The sequence below is a fragment of the Saccoglossus kowalevskii genome, chromosome 8 (assembly GCF_978046115.1).
Source record: "Saccoglossus kowalevskii chromosome 8, keSacKowa6.1, whole genome shotgun sequence".
NCBI classification, from domain to species: Eukaryota; Metazoa; Hemichordata; class Enteropneusta; family Harrimaniidae; genus Saccoglossus; species Saccoglossus kowalevskii.
The window spans coordinates 27,040,787-27,066,522 of NC_140648.1; the positions used below are offsets into that span (position 1 = coordinate 27,040,787).

General features: G+C 37.2%; 1 protein-coding gene across 1 annotated transcript in view; it reads left to right on the forward strand.

Annotated features, from left to right (window-relative positions):
* Positions 1 to 297: 297 nt before the first annotated feature.
* LOC144357015 (E3 ubiquitin-protein ligase rnf213-alpha-like) overlaps positions 298 to 25,736 on the forward strand; it is a 65,496-nt gene continuing 40,057 nt past the window's right edge. The window contains exons 1-24 of the mRNA XM_085502822.1: positions 298 to 503; positions 1,246 to 1,405; positions 1,654 to 1,871; positions 4,805 to 4,945; positions 5,905 to 6,093; positions 6,376 to 7,286; positions 7,857 to 7,981; positions 8,214 to 8,288; positions 8,556 to 8,662; positions 9,380 to 9,524; positions 9,756 to 9,951; positions 17,578 to 17,812; positions 18,126 to 18,305; positions 18,711 to 18,816; positions 19,816 to 19,987; positions 20,737 to 20,911; positions 21,180 to 21,310; positions 21,663 to 21,857; positions 22,075 to 22,197; positions 22,377 to 22,503; positions 22,823 to 23,061; positions 23,213 to 23,295; positions 23,499 to 23,632; positions 25,478 to 25,564. Coding sequence (XP_085358948.1) covers positions 1,324 to 1,405; positions 1,654 to 1,871; positions 4,805 to 4,945; positions 5,905 to 6,093; positions 6,376 to 7,286; positions 7,857 to 7,981; positions 8,214 to 8,288; positions 8,556 to 8,662; positions 9,380 to 9,524; positions 9,756 to 9,951; positions 17,578 to 17,812; positions 18,126 to 18,305; positions 18,711 to 18,816; positions 19,816 to 19,987; positions 20,737 to 20,911; positions 21,180 to 21,310; positions 21,663 to 21,857; positions 22,075 to 22,197; positions 22,377 to 22,503; positions 22,823 to 23,061; positions 23,213 to 23,295; positions 23,499 to 23,632; positions 25,478 to 25,564 — 4,176 coding nt within the window. The 5' untranslated portion in view covers positions 298 to 503; positions 1,246 to 1,323. The remainder of the gene's footprint in view (positions 504 to 1,245; positions 1,406 to 1,653; positions 1,872 to 4,804; positions 4,946 to 5,904; positions 6,094 to 6,375; positions 7,287 to 7,856; positions 7,982 to 8,213; positions 8,289 to 8,555; positions 8,663 to 9,379; positions 9,525 to 9,755; positions 9,952 to 17,577; positions 17,813 to 18,125; positions 18,306 to 18,710; positions 18,817 to 19,815; positions 19,988 to 20,736; positions 20,912 to 21,179; positions 21,311 to 21,662; positions 21,858 to 22,074; positions 22,198 to 22,376; positions 22,504 to 22,822; positions 23,062 to 23,212; positions 23,296 to 23,498; positions 23,633 to 25,477; positions 25,565 to 25,736) is intronic.

Below are 25,736 nucleotides of genomic sequence, written 5' to 3' on the forward strand. Positions count from 1 at the left end.
TCGCCCGTGATAGCAACAAGCCGACAATCACGTACTTCAGCATCTCTCCTGTTATCAAGCAGATGCTGCCCCCATTAGAAAACATACATAGCAGCGTACTCTTCCAAGATCTCTGGAAAGCAAAGGCTAGAATTGTTCATAAAGAGAAGTCCAAAGATACTGGAGATGATGTGTTGACTGTTGACGAAGTCGCTGATAAGGTTTGGAAAAAGGTTTTCATACATATCAATCAGATTATTACCAAACTGCAAGATGGCAGCCTCATTCTTAAAGAAGTTGATGAATTTTTTGGCCGGTTCGAAAATGAATATGATCAGCTGGAAAAAGAGTTGAAGTTGCTTCTCGGACGGAGAACATGTGATTGGTTAAAGCGACGCATACAACAGATAATCCACTACCATCGACTAGAACAACGTCTTGAAGCAGTAGAGATAGTGCAGGATGTGAAGAAAACATTCAACTTAACTGGAAACTTTACTGCCATCAGTGTATTGTCCTCTGTGGTAAGTATTGCATAGACAGTGTTTACTCACAGTGAAATTATTGTCTGTATTTTCATTTGAGGTTCTCCAGTTACTATGGTGCTTTATGTTTGATATATATTTAGATACAAATTAAGTGCATGAAATATATTGTTGGGTGATAGAGTGCTCCTTCATATAAATAAGCCTTAACCAGGTGATTTACAATTTGAGATCATGTTGATTGTAGATTTAGTTTGGGACTGTATTTCATATTTAATTGTATGAATATCTGAAAAATACATCTTTGACATTCAAATTTCAATGATTGTCTAAATATTGACTATTACTCTGGCTTTGCAATAAGCCATTATTCAGACTTCTAACAACAGGACAAACAAAAGTGATTGTGTCATAGTGGTGTCAACAATAGTGAAAGTATTTTTGGAATATTTTCATGTTCAATAATGTGCTATAAACATTTACTGATTGTCAATTTTGATGAAGTAAAGGTACATGTATATTTCATATTATATCTCATATGTTTCCATATTTTGAAAGGTATTTTCAAAATTGAGCTATGAAAAAAAATTCAAGTTCATAATCAAATCATTTGAATTCTGCAGCAAATGTTTGGTCTACACTGTTCATGCATAACGCATATAAGTTAATGAATCCTAAAATATTTCTTGCAAGTCGTACATAAGCATTGCTTCAATATGTAAGCTCAATATTACTGTCTCCTAGATTTACTTTACAGACAATTGCTGTTTCTATTTTATAGAGAAATGCTGACTTCAAAGACAGAAAATTGGAATCTATTGATGATGATGTAGTGAATGCTGGGAAATCGTTAGCTGCCATGAGTCGTGAAAGAATACTTTGCTTGCAACAACTGGTATTACGCAAAGATTTCATTGAGTGGTTACGAAAAGAAATCACAAGTAAGTTCTGACAAGTTATTTACTGCTACCCCAATACCTGTTTTGAGTGATGTGTTAGATGACCATGACCTAGCGTCATTGTCTTTTTGCAGCTTGTAATCATGAATAAATGAAAGATAATGACCTGAAATGACAACATACCACTAACAACATTTCACAAGTACATACAAGTATCGGTGCTCAATTCACAGGCTTCTTTGAACCCCCAAAATACCCCTGACGGTTGATGTCCTGTTGTTTTTCTTCAGGCATACAGCAGTTGAAAGTCTTTGTGGATTTAGCTATGATATCAGCTGGTGAAACTGACATGGAGGTAGACAGAGTGAAATGTCTTCACCAAGCCACAACAGGATTTTCATCCTTCATATTTGACTTGAAACCAGATGCAGGATTTCATCAATTAATGAAAGCATGTGAGTCATTGTGGAATGCACTGAGAAATGATAAAGATCTACCTAAGAAGCTTGTAAGTAGCTTAATCTGTAATGAATTTATTAATAACTCATTGTAAATGACCAATTAGTACATATAGTACCGCTAGTTCGCTGACAGTAGATGATAGCTGAGTTCATTGTAGGTATCAATAAGTATATTGTAAGTAATCATGCAGTGAGCCTATCTAGGTGAGACATTAGCCCCTTTAGGTGACAGATGAGTGCATTATAGGTGAGTGGGGAACCCTTTGTAGGGGAGTGATGAACCCATTGTAGGCGAGTGATGAACCCATTGTAGGCGAGTGATGAACCCATTGTAGGTAAGTGATGAACCCATTCTAGGTGACTGATGAACCCATTTTAGGTGAGTGATGAACCCATTCTAGGTGAGTGATGGACACATTGTAGGCGAGTGATGAGCCCATTGTAGGTGAGTGATGAACCCATTGTAGGCGAGTGATGAATGCACTGTAGACAAGTGATGAACTCATTGTAGGTGAGTGATGGGCACATTGTAAGCGAGTGATGAACTCATTGTAGGCTAGTGATGAACCCATTGTAGGTGAGTGATCAACCTATTGTAGGTTTGTGATGAACCCATTGTAGGTGAGTGATCAACCTATTGTAGGTGAGTGATCAACCCATTGTAGACTTGTGATGAACCCATTGTAGGTGAGTGATCAACCTATTGTAGGTGAGTGATGGATACATTGTTGGTGAGTGATCAACCCATTGTAGGTGAGTGATCAACCTATTGTAGGTGAGTGATGGACACATTGTTGGTGAGTGATGAACCCATTGTAGGCTAGTGATGAACCCATTGTGGGTGAGTGATGAACCCATTGTAGGTGAGTGATGGATACATTGTTGGTGAGTGATGAACCCATTGTAGGCTAGTGATGAACCCATTGTAGGTGAGTGATGAACCCATTGTAGGCCAGTGATGAACCCATTGTAGGTGTGTGATCAACCCATTGTAGGTGAGTGATGAACCCATTGTAGGCTAGTGATCAACCTATTGTAGATGAGTGATAGATACATTGTAGGTGAGTGACGGACCCACTTTAGGTGAGTGATGAACCCATTGTAGGTGAGTGGTATGGACCCATTGTTGGTGAGTGATGGACCTATTGTTGGTGAGTGATAAACCCATTGTAGGTGAGCGATGAACCCATTGTAGGTGAGTGATGAACCCATTGTAGGTGAGTGATGAACCTATTGTAGGTGAGTGATGAACCAATTGTAGGCTAGTGATCAACCCATTGTAGGTGAGTGATTAACCCATTGTAGTCTAGTGATGAACCCATTGTAGGTGAGTGATAAACCTATTGTAGGTAAGTGATGGATACATTGTAGGTGAGTGATGAACCAATTGTAGGCTAGTGATGAACCCATTGTAGGTGAGTGATGAACCCATTGTAGGTGAGTGATGAACCCATTGTAGGCTAGTGATGAACCCATTGTAGGTGAGTGATCAAGCTATTGTAGGTGAGTGGATGGATACATTGTTGGTGAGTGATGAACCCATTGTAGGCTAGTGATGAACCCATTGTAGGTGAGTGATGCACCCATTGTAGGCCAGTGATGAACCCATTGTAGGTGAGTGATCAACCCATTGTAGGTGAGTGATGAACCCATTGTAGGTGAGTGATGAACCCATTGTAGGTGAGTGATGAACCCATTGTAGGCTAGTGATGAACCCATTGTAGGTGAGTGATCAACCTATTGTAGGTGAGTGATGGATACATTGTTGGTGAGTGATGAACCCATTGTAGGCTAGTGATGAACCCATTGTAGGTGAGTGATGAACCCATTGTAGGCTAGTGATGAACCCATTGTAGGTGAGTGATGCACCCATTGTAGGCCAGTGATGAACCCATTGTAGGTGAGTGATCAACCCATTGTAGGTGAGTGATGAACCCATTGTAGGTGAGTGATGAACCCATTGTAGGTGAGTGATGAACCCATTGTAGGCTAGTGATGAACCCATTGTAGGTGAGTGATCAACCTATTGTAGGTGAGTGATGGATACATTGTTGGTGAGTGATGAACCCATTGTAGGCTAGTGATGAACCCATTGTAGGTGAGTGATGAACCCATTGTAGGCCAGTGATGAACCCATTGTAGGTGAGTGATCAACCCATTGTAGGTGAGTGATGAACCCATTGTAGGCTAGTGATCAACCTATTGTAGATGAGTGATGGATACATTGTAGGTGAGTGATGGACCCACTTTAGGTGAGTGATGGACACATTGTAGGTGAGTGATGAACCCATTGTAGGTGAGTGATGAACCCATTGTAGGTGAGTGATGAACCTATTGTAGGTGAGTGATGAACCAATTGTAGGTTAGTGATCAACCCATTGTAAGTGAGTGATTAACCCATTGTAGTCTAGTGATGAACCCATTGTAGGTGAGTGATAAACCTATTGTAGGTAAGTGATGGATACATTGTAGGTGAGTGATGAACCCATTGTAGGCTAGTGATGAACCCATTGTAGGTCAGTGATGAACCCATTGTAGGCTAGTGATGAACCCATTGTAGGTGAGTGATCAACCTATTGTAGGTGAGTGATGATACATTGTAGGTGAGTGATGGACCCACTTTACGTGAGTGACAGAGACATTGTTGGTGAGTGGTATGGACCCATTGTTGGTGAGTGATGGACCCATTGTAGGCTAGTGATGAACCCATTGTAGGTGAGTGGTATTTACCCATTGTTGGTGAGTGACGGACCCATTGTAGGTGAGTGATGAACCCATTGTTGGTAATGGACCCATTGTAGGTGAGTGATGAACCCATTGTAGGTGAATGATGAACTCATTGTAGGTAAGTGATCAACCCATTGTAGGTTAGTGATCAACCCATTGTAGGTTAGTGATCAACCCATTGTAGGGGACCGGTTATAGATATAATGAACACTGATTATAATTTCTGTATATTTTTAATTTATTCATTAAATAGAAAGACATCAGTCATCATCTGGAATGGTTGAAAGGAGTGAAGGAGTCTCATGGATCGGTTGAAACATCATCTCTTAGCCAGGCAGAGGCCATCAACACAAAAGGAATATATACAGTGGGAAACATAGATTACAATGCCAAGGTAGGGATTTCAATCAGTTTTGTCACTGTTTATCAAGAAGAATGTGCTTGTTAATTGAAATAACGAGAAACTAGTAAGCATTGCATTGCATGGCTATATTGACTTGGAGAACAAATAAATAAATGGAAAATTTATATCTCTACACCTAAATTTATCTTTAGTGATAGAATGGTGACATCAGTGATCATTCATGATGTCATAATCTGCATCCATGTCATAGTCAGCATAGATTATGTCATAATCTGCATTCATGTCATAGCATCAATTATGTCATAATCTGCATTAACGATGTCATAGTCAGCATCAATTATGTCATAATCTGCATTTATGTCATAGTCAGCATTAATTATGTCCATCTGGATTCATGATGTCATAGTTAGGATCAATTATGTCATAATCTGCATTCATGTCATATTCAGCATCGATTATGTCATAATGTGCATTCATGATGTCATAACATCAATTATGTCATAATCTGCATTCATGATGTCATAGTCAGCATCAATTATGTCATAATCTGCATTCATGTCATAGCATCAATTATGTCATAATCTGCATTCATGATTTCATAGCATCAATTATGTCATAATCTGCATTAATGATGTCATAGTCAGCATCAATTATGTCATAGTCTGCATTCATGATGTCATAGCATCAATTATGTCATAATCTGTATTCATGATTTCATAGCATCAATTATGTCATAATCTGCATTAATGATGTCATAGTCAGCATCAATTATGTCATAACCAGCATGATCCTGTCTTCATATGTCTGTACTGGGTATATCTACACAAAGCTGGGTGCAGTATGGCTCATGATGAGACATATTATTTTGTACTGTATGTTAGTCTAGTTTTTAGAGTATAATTTTTATTGCTAGTCACAGATAGAAATTTTTAAAGATGCATTATTATATTATATATTCACTACTTTTATTAAATATTATTAAATCTTAGGATACTCCTGAGTCTGTGATTAGATTGTTAGTCCAGGGTGATGATTCATTAATGGAAGATGATGAGGATGAAGCTGCCAGTAAAGATAAGAATTACAATCTCGATATGCTGAAAGATTTGCAGAGTAAACTGATGTTGGTTGCTGGGAAAGCTGAACAAGGAAGGGATGAAGTGGAAAGATTTACTGAGGTATAGTTTAATTATTTACAGTATATAGTGAGAAAAATGACCTACAACTATATTTGTGGCCAATTTGTTTTTAAAATAACGCTCCTGTCCAGCTGTCTGACTGCAGAATATATATAGTGCTTTTAGCCACCTCACCACATTTGGGACTACTTGAGGGCTGTGTGACGATCATAATTCCTATCATAATTGCATTGTAATTTGATGTTGTCACTTCAGCAAGATTCATTGCATTGTCAGAAATTGTTCTGATGAATGTGGATGTACGTATTTTTAAAATTTCAGATTCTTTCTGGTGTTATTCGATTGGCCACTGCCTACTTAAAGCTTTGTGCAGCAGGAAATGTTCTTTTTTCTGAATGGAAAGCCATTGTGTATTGTAAGTACAAGAAAAAAGTATCTGTCATGGTCGATTTTGGTATTGATGGCTCACATGACTTGAAGGGAACAAGAGAAGTGACAACTGAACTAGACAAATTGTGTAGTTTTATGGAAAACTGTCTTAAAGAGTGGCTGGAATATGTGGAGGAGAAACGATCTGAGATATATCATCTGAATTACTTCACAACTGAACAGCTTGTGATTCTAAGGCGTGAGTTGGCTAAGCTGATGTCAAATGAAAAAGAAATGGCTGCAGGTGTGTATACTTTGTTGGCTAGTTTAAAGGACAGTTGTACTGAATCAGATGTGAAAGAAGCTCTGAATGCTGCATTCATGGAAGTTGGTTCTCAAAATAATCAGGAAGAAATGGAAATGGAACCCATAGAAGTTAATGCTTCTATGGAGACACCTGAGCTGGAAAAGATGATGGACATGCCGGAGGAATCTGGGGTAGATCTGGAGAAGGTTAAGAAGTTTTTGCAAGAATTGGTAGATGAAGGCTTATCAGAAGTTCAAGCCAAAGCAGCAATGCAAGCATGTGATCCAGCAGTTGATATTGATGATGTAATGGCCTGGTATTATCAAAACATGCAAGATGAAGAACTGATGGCAAGGTTATGCAAAGAATGGGAAGATGATATGGAAATGAAGTTGTTTGGGGATGGGCTGGACGACTCCACACCAGCAGCAGAGAGAACAGTTTCTAGCATGACTAATGTACAAACACTAAGCGTAACTATAACTCAAGGGGAAAAAGTCAGTTCTCTCAGTAAAATTACAAGCTCGCTGTTAACTGGAATAGGACAATCTAAAGGGTATGTGACTACATCTATAATTCATTGATTTTTGTTTTGTTTTAATTGTTTTATTAGTGCTTGAACAGTATAGTAGGAAGGACTAGCAACTCCAGTTATTTTATTGTAATAGGATTGGTGGGAAAAAAAGTTTAGCTGATATAAACTGATTCATGAACTCTTGCGAAATATGTGATTTTGTTGATGAGAGTCACCTGCGGTATTCTAGAAGTCTTTGCGAATATATTTCAAAATGGCGGCTGATCACAAGTCCACATTATGTAGATGATTTGCTCGACGTTTTGGGGGATTTTGATGACGGTGGAAATCATAGAAAAGATTTGAAGTAAATATGACATTCATTGTTTACATGCTCATTAGAATATTCCAGCCCAGCTTGCGTTGGGCATCCAGCCTTTGACTTAGATGTTTGCCGCAGTTGCACATCCTTCCTACTATACTGTCTATGGTTAGTGTCACTATTGTCAAATACATTTACAGTACATGGAACAGCATTTATTTCTACTCAGTGCAACATGAGATAAAATGTATTATTTTCTTTTCACTTCTTATATACAAAATACAATACAGTGATCTAATTGAAAAACTGCAACAACTTTGGAAAGATTACCAGATTTCACTGACAGCCATAAGCTTTGATGATTATCTGAGTTTGGAGCATCTTGGTCATACATTACAATATCTTGCTACTAAAGGTGAGGTTTATATTTATTAAATACTTTCACTTTCACACAAAAGTTGATGCACACTAATGCATGTCTCTAATGGAGGCTCACTACTGACATTTTTGGTCACTATTTGACATGTCATGTGACTGATATTGACCACTCAGAGTGGAAGCCAGGTTAATATACAAGTTTTCACCCTGCAGATATAAACCCAATATTTTATTGATTTTTGTTGAAAAATATTGTATTTATCTTACAGATCTTGTTCAACTGAGTAGACTTTTTCCAAAATATTTGAATACAGGAAAACCAAATCTTGTGGTAAGACCAAAAGGTAAGTATGTTGCCAGAGTTGCCGAAATGTCAATCACATGAAATTTTCCAGTGATTTATTTTCAGGGTGAGAGATGTATATAATTTACATTTAACACACTCCCTTTTCTGCTACAATTTTTAGTGTGAATTATATGTCAATATTTTGTTAATAATGTGTAATATATTATATGTATGTATAATAATCAGATTACGTTTCTATAAATGTTACTTAAATTTAAATAACACTTCATGAAAATGTTAAATGTAAGACTTTTTTTTCTGCCAGATGAAATTTTAAGAGATGTGCTTTCTATATATATGGCTGATAAAGATAAACCATTGCCTTCTTATGATGAAGTCTTGATATGTACACCACAAACCACTCTGGAACAAGTGAGTACTTGCACATGGATTGTGTCTGTTTTAAGACAATTGAAAAAGTCTTGCAAAAAAAAAAACTGACAGACTGACAGAAAACCTAGTGTTTTTCTAACAAAATAGAGATAACATTGTCGTTAAGTCATTGACTTTGCAATCAATTTTAAAATTTTAAATACAGACAAATTATGAGCACTTCAAAATCACAAACACAGCAAGGGTCTCACCAATGTAAGTAGACATGCATGTTACTATTCTTTATGGACTGGATACGGCTTTCGTGCCTTGAGGTCATGTGTTGAGAGTGCTCTAGCTTGAGATGGTGCATAAGCCGTACAATCGAGGGCAGCAAAAGCTGTATCCAGTCCATAAATGTTTTATCATACACCTTATAGGTTTAATTACAATTTTGCCATGGCGTGACCTCAAACACACAACATAATTTAGAACGACGCGTTTGTTGTAATTGATGAAAGCTGGGCACGCTGTGCCGGGCGTGATACAGGAAATTATTGCCCTGATGTGAGGGCGCACTTCGGACGTGTTACGAGGCCGGGCAATACAAGGTGTATACTGATCGCCTCAATGAAAACTGCTCAAAATAGAGAGAATGAATGCAGAAATACATGAAGATGCATAAGCCAAATTTCTGACATCACAAATAAGTAAAATGTTCACAAAATGATAAATTGGCACAAATAAATTTTAATAAACATCAATTTTCATTTTTAGGTTGTGTTACTATGGCGACGTGCTATGTTTGACAAATCTGGTAAAATTTACTGTTTGGTGAATGCTGATCAGTTGGACTATGATATCAGTACAACTGCTGAGGTCAAGCGCAGTCAACTCTCACAGGACACTCGTAGAAATGACGGTAATGAATAAAATATAATGTGCAGAATTGACAACCATTACTCTACTTTGAACAAATTGCAAAGCTGTTTTTGTCATGGCGTCAAAGTGGAAGCTTTCAATTTCTAGGATTGTACCAGAGTATCACAGGACACAATTTTGTATGTTGTTTTCATATTAATCTTTCTTTGTTTTCTATTGAAATCCAGCTAAGCTAGATTTAACTGGAGTTGTCTGTTTTTTCATCATTTAGATTATCGACTAATGGTACTTTGCAGTAGGGAACAAGAAGATCACTCTCACATGGTGACAGCATTAGATTCCTACAGGATTGATGCTTCAAGATTGCCTTTTGTGAAAGATATACAAACATACTTAAAAGAACAGTTTATTAAACAGGCGTCCTCTAAGATGGCAGCTGTGCCTGTTGCTAATCTGACACATAATAGGTAAGTATGAATTCATTAGACAGGTGTCCTCTCAGATGACAGCTGTACCTGTTGCTAATCTGACACATAATAGGTAAGGATGAATTCATTAGACAGGTGTCCTCTCAAATGACAGTTGTATCTGTTGCTAATCTGACATATAATAGGTAAGGATGAATTCATTAGACAGGTGTCCTCTCAGATGACAGTTGTACCTGTTGCTAATCTGACACATAATAGGTAAGTATGAATTCATTAGACAGGTGTCCTCTCAGATGACAGTTGTACCTGTTGCTAATCTGACACATAATAGGTAAGTATGAATTCATTAGACAGGTGTCCTCCCAGATGACAGCTGTAACTGTTGCTAATCTGATATATAATAGGTAAGGATGAATTCATTAGACAGGTGTCCTCTCAGATGACAGCTGTACCTGTTGCTAATCTGACACATAATAGGTAAGGATGAATTCATTAGACAGGTGTCCTCTCAGATGACAGTTGTAACTGTTGCTAGTCTGACACATAATAGGTAAGGATGAATTCATTAGACAGGCGTCCTCTCAGATGACAGCTGTACCTGTTGCTAATCTGACACATAATAGGTAAGGATGAATTCATTAGACAGGCGTCCTCTCAGATGACAGCTGTACCTGTTGCTAATCTGACACATAATAGGTAAGGATGAATTCATTAGACAGGTGTCCTCTCAGATGACAGCTGTAACTGTTGCTAATCTGATACATAATAGGTAAGGATGAATTCATTAGACAGGTGTCCTCTCAGATGACAGCTGTACCTGTTCCTAATCTGACACATAATAGGTAAGGATGAATTCATTAGACAGGCGTCCTCTCAGATGACAGCTGTACCTGTTGCTAATCTGACATATAATAGGTAAGGATGAGTTCATTAGACAGGTGTCCTCTCAGATGACAGTTGTACCTGTTGCTAATCTGACACATAATAGGTAAGGATGAGTTCATGAGACAGGTGTCCTCTCAGATGACAGTTGTACCTGTTGCTAATCTGACATATAATATGTAAGGATGAGTTCATTAGACAGGTGTCCTCTCAGATGACAGTTGTACCTGTTGCTAATCTGACACATAATAGGTAAGGATGAATTCATTAGACAGGTGTCCTCTCAGATGACAGTTGTACCTGTTGCTAATCTGACACATAATAGGTAAGGATGAATTCATTAGACAGGTGTCCTCTCAGATGACAGCTGTACCTGTTGCTAATCTGACACATAATATGTAAGGATGAATTCATTAGACAGGTGTCCTCTCAGATGACAGCTGTACCTGTTGCTAATCTGACACATAATAGGTAAGGATGAATTCATTAGACAGGTGTCCTCTCAGATGACAGTTGTATCTGTTGCTAATCTGACATATAATAGGTAAGGATGAATTCATTAGACAGGTGTCCTCTCAGATGACAGTTGTACCTGTTGCTAATCTGATACATAATAGGTAAGGATGAGTTCATTAGACAGGCGTCCTCTCAGATGACAGCTGTACCTGTTCCTAATCTGACATATAATAGGTAAGGATGAATTCATTAGACAGGTGTCCTCTCAGATGACAGCTGTACCTGTTGCTAATCTGACATATAATAGGTAAGGATGAGTTCATTAGACAGGCGTCCTCTTAGATGACAGTTGTACCTGTTGCTAATCTGACACATAATAGGTAAGGATGAATTCATTAGACAGGCGTCCTCTCAGATGACAGCTGTACCTGTTCCTAATCTGACATATAATAGGTAAGGATGAATTCATTAGACAGGTGTCCTCTCAGATGACAGTTGTACCTGTTGCTAATCTGACATATAATAGGTAAGGATGAATTCATTAGACAGGTGTCCTCCCAGATGACAGCTGTAACTGTTGCTAATCTGACACATAATAGGTAAGGATGAATTCATTAGACAGGCGTCCTCTCAGATGACAGCTGTACCTGTTGCTAATCTGACATATAATAGGTAAGGATGAGTTCATTAGACAGGTGTCCTCTCAGATGACAGCTGTACCTGTTGCTAATCTGACACATAATATGTAAGGATGAATTCATTAGACAGGCGTCCTCTCAGATGACAGCTGTACCTGTTGCTAATCTGACACATAATAGGTAAGGATGAATTCATTAGACAGGTGTCCTCTAAGATGACAGCTGTGCCTGTTGCTAATCTGATACATAATATGTAAGGATGAATTCATTAGACAGGTGTCCTCTCAGCTGACAGCTGTACCTGTTGCTAATCTGACACATAATAGGTAAGGATGAATTCATTAGACAGGTGTCCTCTCAGATGACAGCTGTACCTGTTGCTAATCTGATACATAATAGGTAAGGATGAATTCATTAGACAGGTGTCCTCTCAGATGACAGCTGTACCTGTTGCTAATCGGACACATAATATGTAAGGATGAATTCATTAGACAGGTGTCCTCTCAGCTGACAGCTGTACCTGTTGCTAATCTGACACATAATAGGTAAGGATGAATTCATTAGACAGGTGTCCTCTCAGATGACAGTTGTACCTGTTGCTAATCTGATACATAATATGTAAGGATGAATTCATTAGACAGGTGTCCTCTCAGATGACAGCTGTACCTGTTGCTAATCGGACACATAATATGTAAGGATGAATTCATTAGACAGGTGTCCTCTCAGATGACAGCTGTACCTGTTGCTAATCTGACACATAATAGGTAAGGATGAATTCATTAGACAGGTGTCCTCTCAGATGACAGCTGTACCTGTTGCTAATCTGACACATAATATGTAAGGATGAATTCATTAGACAGGTGTCCTCTCAGATGACAGCTGTACCTGTTGCTAATCTGACACATAATAGGTAAGGATGAATTCATTAGACAGGTGTCCTCTCAGATGACAGCTGTACCTGTTGCTAATCTGACACATAATAGGTAAGGATGAATTCATTAGACAGGTGTCCTCTCAGATGACAGCTGTACCTGTTGCTAATCTGACACATAATAGGTAAGGATGAATTCATTAGACAGGTGTCCTCTCAGATGACAGTTGTGCCTGTTGCTAATCTGACATATAATAGGTAAGGATGAATTCATTAGACAGGCGTCCTCTCAGATGACAGCTGTACCTGTTCCTAATCTGACACATAATAGGTAAGGATGAATTCATTAGACAGGCGTCCTCTCAGATGACAGCTGTACCTGTTGCTAATCTGACATATAATAGGTAAGGATGAATTCATTAGACAGGTGTCCTCTCAGATGACAGCTGTGCCTGTTGCTAATCTGACATATAATAGGTAAGGATGAATTCATTAGACAGGTGTCCTCTCAGATGACAGCTGTACCTGTTGCTAATCTGACATATGATAGGTAAGGATGAATTCATTAGACAGGTGTCCTCTCAGATGACAGCTGTACCTGTTGCTAATCTGACACATAATAGGTAAAGATGAATTCATTAGACAGGTGTCCTCTCAGATGACAGCTGTGGCTGTTGCTAATCTGACATATAATAGGTAAGGATGAATTCATTAGACAGGTGTCCTCTCAGATGACAGCTGTACCTGTTGCTAATCTGACACATAATAGGTAAGGATGAATTCATTAGACAGGTGTCCTCTCAGATGACAGTTGTACCTGTTGCTAATCTGACACATAATAGGTAAGGATGAATTCATTAGACAGGTGTCCTCTCAGATGACAGCTGTACCTGTTGCTAATCTGATACATAATATGTAAGGATGAATTCATTAGACAGGTGTCCTCTCAGATGACAGCTGTACCTGTTGCTAATCGGACACATAATATGTAAGGATGAATTCATTAGACAGGTGTCCTCTCAGATGACAGCTGTACCTGTTGCTAATCTGACACATAATAGGTAAAGATGAATTCATTAGACAGGTGTCCTCTCAGATGACAGCTGTACCTGTTGCTAATCTGACACATAATATGTAAGGATGAATTCATTAGACAGGTGTCCTCTCAGATGACAGCTGTACCTGTTGCTAATCTGACACATAATAGGTAAGGATGAATTCATTAGACAGGTGTCCTCTCAGATGACAGCTGTACCTGTTGCTAATCTGACACATAATAGGTAAGGATGAATTCATTAGACAGGTGTCCTCTCAGATGACAGCTGTACCTGTTGCTAATCTGACACATAATAGGTAAGGATGAATTCATTAGACAGGTGTCCTCTCAGATGACAGTTGTGCCTGTTGCTAATCTGACATATAATAGGTAAGGATGAATTCATTAGACAGGCGTCCTCTCAGATGACAGCTGTACCTGTTCCTAATCTGACACATAATAGGTAAGGATGAATTCATTAGACAGGCGTCCTCTCAGATGACAGCTGTACCTGTTGCTAATCTGACATATAATAGGTAAGGATGAATTCATTAGACAGGTGTCCTCTCAGATGACAGCTGTGCCTGTTGCTAATCTGACATATAATAGGTAAGGATGAATTCATTAGACAGGTGTCCTCTCAGATGACAGCTGTACCTGTTGCTAATCTGACATATGATAGGTAAGGATGAATTCATTAGACAGGTGTCCTCTCAGATGACAGCTGTACCTGTTGCTAATCTGACACATAATAGGTAAAGATGAATTCATTAGACAGGTGTCCTCTCAGATGACAGCTGTGGCTGTTGCTAATCTGACATATAATAGGTAAGGATGAATTCATTAGACAGGTGTCCTCTCAGATGACAGCTGTACCTGTTGCTAATCTGACACATAATAGGTAAGGATGAATTCATTAGACAGGTGTCCTCTCAGATGACAGTTGTACCTGTTGCTAATCTGACACATAATAGGTAAGGATGAATTCATTAGACAGGTGTCCTCTCAGATGACAGTTGTGCCTGTTGCTAATCTGACATATAATAGGTAAGGATGAATTCATTAGACAGGCGTCCTCTCAGATGACAGCTGTACCTGTTCCTAATCTGACACATAATAGGTAAGGATGAATTCATTAGACAGGCGTCCTCTCAGATGACAGCTGTACCTGTTGCTAATCTGACATATAATAGGTAAGGATGAATTCATTAGACAGGTGTCCTCTCAGATGACAGCTGTGCCTGTTGCTAATCTGACATATAATAGGTAAGGATGAATTCATTAGACAGGTGTCCTCTCAGATGACAGCTGTACCTGTTCCTAATCTGACACATAATAGGTAAGGATGAATTCATTAGACAGGCGTCCTCTCAGATGACAGCTGTACCTGTTGCTAATCTGACATATAATAGGTAAGGATGAATTCATTAGACAGGTGTCCTCTCAGATGACAGCTGTGCCTGTTGCTAATCTGACATATAATAGGTAAGGATGAATTCATTAGACAGGTGTCCTCTCAGATGACAGCTGTACCTGTTGCTAATCTGACATATGATAGGTAAGGATGAATTCATTAGACAGGTGTCCTCTCAGATGACAGCTGTACCTGTTGCTAATCTGACACATAATAGGTAAAGATGAATTCATTAGACAGGTGTCCTCTCAGATGACAGCTGTGGCTGTTGCTAATCTGACATATAATAGGTAAGGATGAATTCATTAGACAGGTGTCCTCTCAGATGACAGCTGTACCTGTTGCTAATCTGACACATAATAGGTAAGGATGAATTCATTAGACAGGTGTCCTCTCAGATGACAGTTGTACCTGTTGCTAATCTGACACATAATAGGTAAGGATGAATTCATTAGACAGGTGTCCTCTCAGATGACAGCTGTACCTGTTGCTAATCTGATACATAATATGTAAGGATGAATTCATTAGACAGGTGTCCTCTCAGATGACAGCTGTACCTGTTGCTAATCGGACACATAATATGTAAGGATGAATTCATTAGACAGGTGTCCTCTCAGATGACAGCTGTACCTGTTGCTAATCTGACACATAATAGGTAAAGATGAATTCATTAGACAGGTGTCCTCTCAGATGACAGCTGTACCTGTTGCTAATCTGACACATAATATGTAAGGATGAATTCATTAGACAGGTGTCCTCTCAGATGACAGCTGTACCTGTTGCTAATCTGACACATAATAGGTAAGGATGAATTCATTAGACAGGTGTCCTCTCAGATGACAGCTGTACCTGTTGCTAATCTGACACATAATAGGTAAGGATGAATTCATTAGACAGGTGTCCTCTCAGATGACAGTTGTGCCTGTTGCTAATCTGACATATAATAGGTAAGGATGAATTCATTAGACAGGCGTCCTCTCAGATGACAGCTGTACCTGTTCCTAATCTGACACATAATAGGTAAGGATGAATTCATTAGACAGGCGTCCTCTCAGACGACAGCTGTACCTGTTGCTAATCTGACATATAATAGGTAAGGATGAATTCATTAGACAGGTGTCCTCTCAGATGACAGCTGTGCCTGTTGCTAATCTGACATATAATAGGTAAGGATGAATTCATTAGACAGGTGTCCTCTCAGATGACAGCTGTACCTGTTGCTAATCGGACACATAATATGTAAGGATGAATTCATTAGACAGGTGTCCTCTCAGATGACAGCTGTACCTGTTGCTAATCTGACACATAATAGGTAAAGATGAATTCATTAGACAGGTGTCCTCTCAGATGACAGCTGTACCTGTTGCTAATCTGACACATAATATGTAAGGATGAATTCATTAGACAGGTGTCCTCTCAGATGACAGCTGTACCTGTTGCTAATCTGACACATAATAGGTAAGGATGAATTCATTAGACAGGTGTCCTCTCAGATGACAGCTGTACCTGTTGCTAATCTGACACATAATAGGTAAGGATGAATTCATTAGACAGGTGTCCTCTCAGATGACAGTTGTGCCTGTTGCTAATCTGACATATAATAGGTAAGGATGAATTCATTAGACAGGTGTCCTCTCAGATGACAGTTGTACCTGTTGCTAATCTGACACATAATAGGTAAGGATGAATTCATTAGACAGGTGTCCTCTCAGATGACAGCTGTACCTGTTGCTAATCTGACACATAATAGGTAAGGATGAATTCATTAGACAGGTGTCCTCTCAGATGACAGCTGTACCTGTTGCTAATCTGACACATAATAGGTAAGGATGAATTCATTAGACAGGTGTCCTCTCAGATGACAGTTGTGCCTGTTACTAATCTGACATATGATAGGTAAGGATGAATTCATTAGACAGGTGTCCTCTCAGATGACAGCTGTACCTGTTGCTAATCTGACACATAATAGGTAAAGATGAATTCATTAGACAGGTGTCCTCTCAGATGACAGTTGTACCTGTTGCTAATCTGACATATAATAGGTAAGGATGAATTCATTAGACAGGTGTCCTCTCAGATGACAGTTGTACCTGTTGCTAATCTGACACATAATAGGTAAGGATGAATTCATTAGACAGGTGTCCTCTCAGATGACAGTTGTACCTGTTGCTAATCTGACACATAATAGGTAAGGATGAATTCATTAGACAGGTGTCCTCTCAGATGGCAGCTGTATCTGTAGCTAATCTGACACATAATAGGTAAGGATGAATTCATTAGACAGGCATCCTCTCAGATGACAGCTGTTCTTAATCTGACACATTAGGGTATTACGAGGAAACTGAATTGAATTGTTTCTGTTTGTCAGATGCTGTGTGCAAGTTTTAATATCAGAGAGAGCCGGTGTTGGTAAATCTTTGGCAGTGAGAAGATTAACAGAAAGGTTGATTGAAGTTCATAAACCAATGAAAGATGCTTGTGTTACTGTTCCTTTGGCTGAGAAGAAAGTTGATGTGAATGCTATTGTGTCTGTGTTAGGTGATTACATCACTAAACCTGTACGTCCAGACCCAAAGATATTCCACCTGGACATAACTCCCGCTGTGAGTATCTATTGTTCTAATTCCTTATAAACCTAAAATTTTTAAGTATGTTAAATTATTGTCAAACATTAGTTTTGTGTTTTTGGACTCTATAAAACTTGTGTTGAATAATCTTTGGTTGGGTATGTTATTTCCACTTTATGTGCAGTTTCAATTTGGGCTAAGATTCATGAGCATTATATTAAATTTTATTAAAGTTTTGTGCCTTTTACTATAATACAAGTTACATTGCATTGAATGTGGGTTTCTTCAGAATGCAGATATCCACATCTTTTTAAAATAATCTAGGTGATGTACCATTAACATGTTATAGGTTCAACAAGGTGTTGACAATCTGTTATTCAATCTACTGGTACTTGGTGGTATAACTGACACTCATGGCCGTGTATGGAGGCGTTACCCATGGGATTTATACATGATTGAAGTTACAGCGCCCTCTCAGACAGCAAATACTGCTGAGGCTGCTGTCCCCACAGGACGACCAGAAACAAAGGTATGAATATTCAATTATGAAACTTTTTTTTTTTAATTTCGCAGTTATGTATGATGTCTTACAAAAAAGAAATAATTACGATTACAATTTCTTGTATATTATTAATAAAAAATTCTCTTAAGTGGTAATGCCCTTCTCTGTCAGCCATTTTGAATTAACACATCCCTTATTGTAAACCTCCACTGACAGCAAAAATGAATTGAAAAAAACCCCAGCGGCAATGGATGATGTGCCTGTCAATCAAAAACTAATATGTTTTTGTTTTTTTTTCCCTGGACTATGTAACATCCTGGCACAGGTTAAGAAATAACTTGTTTAATAGGCGCCATATCATCAGTGTTTCATCCCCTGGTAATTTTCTAATTCACAAAGTATAAATGACTGACTGTTTTTTCGCTGCTCCAGGTTTTTTATGACCACCAGTTTTATACGTTGCTGCCTACTAGAACATGTAGATCACCAAGGGATACTCTAGAATTGGAATCAAGCATGGAACACAGTGAAGAACTAGGTTTTTAATACGTCTTTCTAATTCAATGACTAAAATGAGTGGTAGATTTTGATTGATAAATCATTTTTGAAACGGGTTTGAGTTGGATAATGAGTGGTTCTATGATATACTTTGTTGAATTTCTAACTTTTTGTGTACAAGTAAGATGTACTAGATCGATTTTGTGTATACATCTAGCAACAAAAACAATAAAATGTGCTGTCTTGTAAAAAGCTGTACCAGCACTCATTCCAAAATGTTTGGCAATTGTTTTTCATATTGGGGTAAACTACATCATCAATTTTGTTGACATTACTCAGGGATGAGAATGAGAATTTTAATTTTCAGCTGAAAGTAAAGTAGCCGGGGTCACCAGTTACCACTTCATCTTTCTTCCCAATTCACACGGTCAAAGTCACTTCCTTGTCAAGCAATGCCCAACGAATTGTGCCTCACGTCTTTATCGATCTCTTGCACGGCTGACTCGTTGTCTTTTGTAATCAATTTCACCATTATCGTAGCATGAAACTTGTAAACAACGGTCTAGCGCAGCTAACAATTGAAACAATACCAGACAGCGTGTTTACGTTTGGTGAATAAACAAGATCTGTCCCCCCCCCTAAAAATTTTTCTTCGGATTTAAACGTTTCAGAAAATCAACCCTTGCGGCTTAGAAATCCATGCATCCGAGGAAAATTCTCATCCCTGATTACTTTCAAACACTTCTGAATCAGCTTCTTTACATTGTACACAGAAGTTATATATTGCATAACAGAAATTGAAAGCAAACATTTTTCGTTGCCATTTCGGCTTATATTCTCTCATAATATTAATACTACAAGCATGAAAAAGATGTTAATAATAAGGTTATTACAAGCATACCATATGCACTCAAGCAGTATGGCCGCACATCAACTTCCCAAACGCGTCAGTTGATACTGCCGCCTTACTGCCTTTATGCATACTGTCATATCATCAAGCCCAGTATTAGGAGGCTCATATTGTTCATGTTCATTGCAGCAATGACTATCAATGATCCATTGATGGATAATCTGGAATTTACTAGTAATGCATATCAGAGAGCATATCAGTACTTGAAACGACATTCTAAAGGTGCAAACCTGGATTACTATGACTATGAAGAAGGTACCATTGAAGACAACCATGCCACATGTCTACCTGTATTACTTAGGTAGGTGTATATTATCATTTATTATTATTCATCTGTCACCATATCGCCAAGTTACAACGCGCCGTAATTTTGCGGTATTTTACAGGGTATTTTCATCCTACCATAGAAGGAAATGCGAATTCCAAATATGGAATGATTACATGCGTAAGCATCCTCTAATAATAAAAACAAACATGGCTGCCACCAGGGTTTAACCTGACTCCACATAAAGAAGTTTGTTCTAAGGATTTTGTTTTAAAATTTTGTTCTAAACTTTTTGGATTTCGACATTTACATGATGTATCCTTGGAAGGCAAAGATGTATTATAATAATAATAAGGTTACTACAAAGATACCTTGAAATATGAACTCCGCTGCACGTCGGCCGATGCTCCCGCTGTACTGTCTTCGTGCATACTTTGAGGTATCCTCGTAATAAACCTATATTCATAGACGTGTAAAGTTAGTTTCATAAAATCTCCAACACATTGATGTATTATATGCCTATGATACGCACTGTGTCACTGTTAATTTTATAGTGTATTGTATATCCTAACATTTACACAATTTTGATTTTTTGAGATATAATATCCAATAAAATAAAATGGATGTGACATCACCCTACTTTTACTCTTGCTTGATGTAACATGAAGTCAAAGCTAAATAATCATAAAAAGCAAAACAAACATATGTCTCATCGATAACTGAATAGTTTACTTATTGATATGTGTCCGATTATAAGCACTCAGTTAAACTTATTTTCATTGTAGACATTGTGGTGTTCTTGATCCATCTTGGGCTGAGCTACGACACTTTGTATGGTTTCTTAATGAACAACTCAACGATTGTGAAAGTTCTGTATTCTGTAATCCAATGCTTGTTGGTGATGCTAGTTTGAATGGCTTCAAGAGTTTTGTTGTCAAGTTCATGGTTCGAATGTCAAAGGTGAGCATTAACATTCAGGATCCAGATTGTCTTCATGTTTATGATGTAAAAAATTAATACATGTTTCTTGTTCTTTTGTTTATTCAGTATATCTATAAAATTAATATTTCTCTAATTTCATGAATATAGTTACTCAACATGAGTTCAAGATTACACGTTAAGTTTTCTGCAATGCTATATTGTGAAATATTATGTGGAATGTAATTATAACATTGCAATGAATAATGAAAAAGGTTAAATGAATTAATAATTCTCATCTTTGTGTCAGGATTTTGCTACTCCATCATTACAAATGTCAGATGAGAGTACAGCATGTTTACAAATTGACATGGATAATGATGATGATGATACTGATGATGATATTGCTGCCTACCAACTAAGAAGACGATGGGAGAGCAGGTACAAATTGTATACAAAAGTATATAAATGAACAAGCAGCCTGTCAGCTGAGACAGCTCTGCTATTAGCAATGCACATTTCAATTAGATAATTGAAGATATCATTAGAAAATGAACAAACCTGAGAGAGGTCCACCTGAGGTAATCGGGCATGCGGTTTTTAAGAAATAATCAAAAATGTAAAAAGTTAACTTGGACGTACAATCAGTAATATGATTAGCTCTGTTTGATTTTGTCAACAGCGGAGCTAAAAACTGAAGTTAACATGAACAGCTTATAGCATCAGTTTATAGGCAGATAGGTTTAATAATGATTCTTATATACATTTCTATTGACCCTTCTTATTTTTTCAGTCCTCATCCATATATCTTCTTCAACAATGACCATGTCTCAATGACGTTTCTTGGATTTGTTATTGATCAAAATGGTTCACTGGTCGACCCAAGTAACAATCAAATCATAGAGCCAAGCATTATGACCAGAGAGGTTAAGAGAGGTTTGGAGATGCAGGGAGTTAATTTGAAAGTCAGGTTTGATGACCTTACAAGGTGAGTTCAATAAATTTGTTTAATAATAAGTGTTTGTTAAAACTAAATGTCACAATTGAAGAACCAGTAAAGTTTTCACTGTAACATTAATGGAAATTTAATAATGCTCAGATAATAATTTAAATGTGTTTGTTACAACTAAGTGTGCAACTATTTACAGCTTTTTGATTCTGATGACTTGTACAAAATAACAACTGATAGTGCTCTTTAATTACAGAGATGATAAGATCAATCAATTATGTCAAGTGATGGGAATTGAGTGGGCTTTTGATCCTGATGAAACATATGAACTAACAACTGATAATGTCAAGAAAATATTGGCCATACATATGAGATTCAGGTAAGTTTATTTTACGTAATGACATTAGTTTTAAATTAGTATTTATGACTTCAGAATATATACACCCTACTCAGTGCATTACTTGTTTCTTTCATTTAATAATGTCATTTTAATGTCAGTTTTGCTTTATAAAACCCAAGTGAATGTATTGTTTTTGACTAAGTATCCTTGGCTCTCAGGTGTGGTATTCCTGTTATTATTATGGGAGAGACTGGATGTGGTAAGACAAGACTCATCAGATTCATGTGTCAATTACAAGCAGGAGCTGTTGCAGTTGATGGACCAAAGAATATGGTTTTGATGAAAGTATGTCTTTATATTTCTTGTGATCAACCAATTAATATTTAGGGTTTGTGTAAACTTGAACTGATACTATCTACAGCGTTCAAAATAATTATTTTAATTGGGTTTGGTCTCAACTTGCTTAATCTGTCAACTTATATTTGATAGTTTTGTTATAATCATACAATATTTGTGTCTGCATTTTGGATCGCAAAAGCATTGTGCTGCAGTTCATACATTCTTATTCTGATGTAATTAACAATATTTTTAATAAGTTTCTAAGAGCATTCCTTTGAGTAAATTTTATTTGATACTATTAAATATAAAATTAATATATTTTCAGGTTCATGGTGGAACAACAGCCAATGACATTTTAAAAAAAGTCAAAGAAAGTGAGAGATTGGCTTGGCTTAATAAAACACGACATAATGTTGATACTGTACTGTTCTTTGATGAAGCCAACACTACAGAAGCAATTGGTCTGATCAAGGAAGTCATGTGTGATCAGAGAATGAATGGTAAACCACTTACACATGGAAGTAATGCTTTGAAGATCATTGCAGCTTGTAACCCATACAGAAGGTGACTAATAATAGTAATTTCTGTTTCTCTCATATTTGTTTATCATATTTAGCAGCTTACATTATTCATTTATTCATAACTCACAAATTTGTCTATTCGCGTAATTATTAATAAAGTACATGTATGTAAAATCTACATAATCACTTCCTAGGCACACAAGAGATATGATTGAGAGGCTTGAAATGGCAGGATTAGGCTACCATATCAGAGCTGAAAAAACTGATGATAGACTAGGTGAGTTACAAAGTAGGAATCATCATCTACTTGCATTGGAATATGTTATCCACTTCAAATTTCTTGTTAAACTCTTTCCTTTCTCTAATTTGCTTTGATTCACAAAAAGATATAACTTGTTGAGTTTCTTTGATTAAATAATGTGAAATTCCGTTGTTTGCCAGTTGCACTAATCTGAGTGTGTTTATTTTTTCCAACAATAGGACGTATACCCCTCAGACAACTTGTATACAGAGTGCAGGCCCTGCCTCCCAGTATGCTGCCACTAGTTTGGGATTTTGGTCAGTTGAACAGTGAAGTGGAAGAATTGTACATTAAACAGATTGTTGCAAGATATGTAAGTTTATGAGTGTAATATTTGCATAATCTAACTAAGTCCTGTGTAATTCAAACTGTCACAGTATGACAGTGATTGCTGTAACACTGAAACTCATGTGTATATCAATGCAGTTAAGAGCAAAGAAGGATTAACTGAACACTTCACTTCAAGGGTGGGAGTAAAACAGGGCTGTAACTTAAGCCCAACCCTATTCAACATTTTCATAAACGATTTACCAGATGTCCTTAATAAACCTAGATGTGACCCACCCAAACTACAAAACACACCTATTAACTGTATAATGTATGCTGACGATCTTGTAATACTTTCTGAATCAAAAACAGGATTACAAACTTGCCTTGATAATTTATCGATATACACTAAAAAATGGCATCTAACTGTTAACACGGAAAAGACAAAAACTATGATCTTTAACAGATCAAACAGACTTCTAGAGAATGATATTTTCTTCTTTGAAGGTTGTGAGTTAATTACTGTAAAATCAACCAATTACCTAGGATTAATAGTAAGCGCTAATTGAAAATTCAAGGAAGGCCTAAAAAGCATAAAAAGAAAAGCTTTAAAGGCCTTATTTTCCTTAAAGGGAAAAACAGGCAAAAATCTAAGTATACCACTGTCACTCTCTCTGTTTGATAAACTAATCAGACCAATTCTCACATATGGTAGTGATGTATGGGGAGATGAAATTTCACTAAAATCACCAATTGAAGATGTACATATAAATTATCTTCGTTTTCTTTTGGGTACATCCAAAAACACTACAACAATGGGTTTATACGGCGAACTTGGACGTTACCCATTGGAGACTTTTATCGAAAAACAAATGATAAAATATTTTAATCGTATAAAGAACTCGTCAAATCCATTACTAAAACTAGCTTTCCAAGAAAATAAAGAAATTAACAGTAAATGGTACACCAATATTGATTCCCTTTTAAATAACATCAACCATTCTTACCTGATCGACAGCGATGAAACTCTAACTGCAAGGGAATTAGGACAAATCAACAAAAATATACAAACATCATTCATATCAACTTGGAAAAGTGAATTACATAATGACAATCGATCAAAACAAAATGAAAAAAATAAATTAAGAACATACAGAGAATTAAAAAACAATTTTGCTTTCGAAACATACCTTGTTACCCTGAAAAACATTGATATGCGCGAAAATTTAACTAAATTCCGCCTCAGTGACCATAACTTGAAAATTGAGACTGGCAGACACAAAGGAATACCCCTTGCTAATAGATTATGCAACCTTTGTGATAAAAATGAAGTAGAAGATGAGTATCACCTCATGATGTCATGTAAAAGATATACCCCCGAAAGAAATGTCCTATTCGAAATAGCAAAAACTATAATCCAAAACTTTAAAAATTTGCCGCTAAAGACTCAATTCATAGCCTTGCTAAACAACAGTGGCCTAACACTCCCCGTAGCAAGGTACCTAAAAAAGTGTTTTGAAATAAGACAGCAACCCCAGTGACAACCTTCTCTCACTATTTGAGTTTTGCATTTTGTTTTCTATCTATCGTAGTATCATTATTTTATACTAGCTATTATCTGTAATGTATTAGCTTAGATTTTTTTTTTTTTTTTTCTTATCTATTTTCTGTTTTGTAACCTTTTATTCCTTTTTAAACTTTTGTAACCATTGCCAATCCCTCCGGGGAATGTGTAAGTGTTAATAAAAAAAAATCAATGCAGTGTAGTCAGACTATCTTCATTTGGTCTTATTATAAACCCACTTGGAACTGAGGCATAACTGGTACAATGTACCTTTGATTTTGTTCTGTTGCTCTTACCCATATAATGTTTTCTACAATTTCCATGTAGGTACATTCAGGACAAATTCCTGTTGGCAGTGAGCATGTAATCAGTTCAGTTCTCGCAGCATCACAGAGATTCATGAGAGAAACTGAGGTTTGTGTACATATAATATATAAACATATTCATAAAATTATCCTCAAAAACAAAGTGTGAATAGACTGCAGACTTCAACACTACCAAACTTCTTAGCTCCGCTGTCATCAAAGATGACCAAGCAGAGCTCATGGGTTGACTTGACCTGTTGTTGTCTGTCCGTCAAACGTCA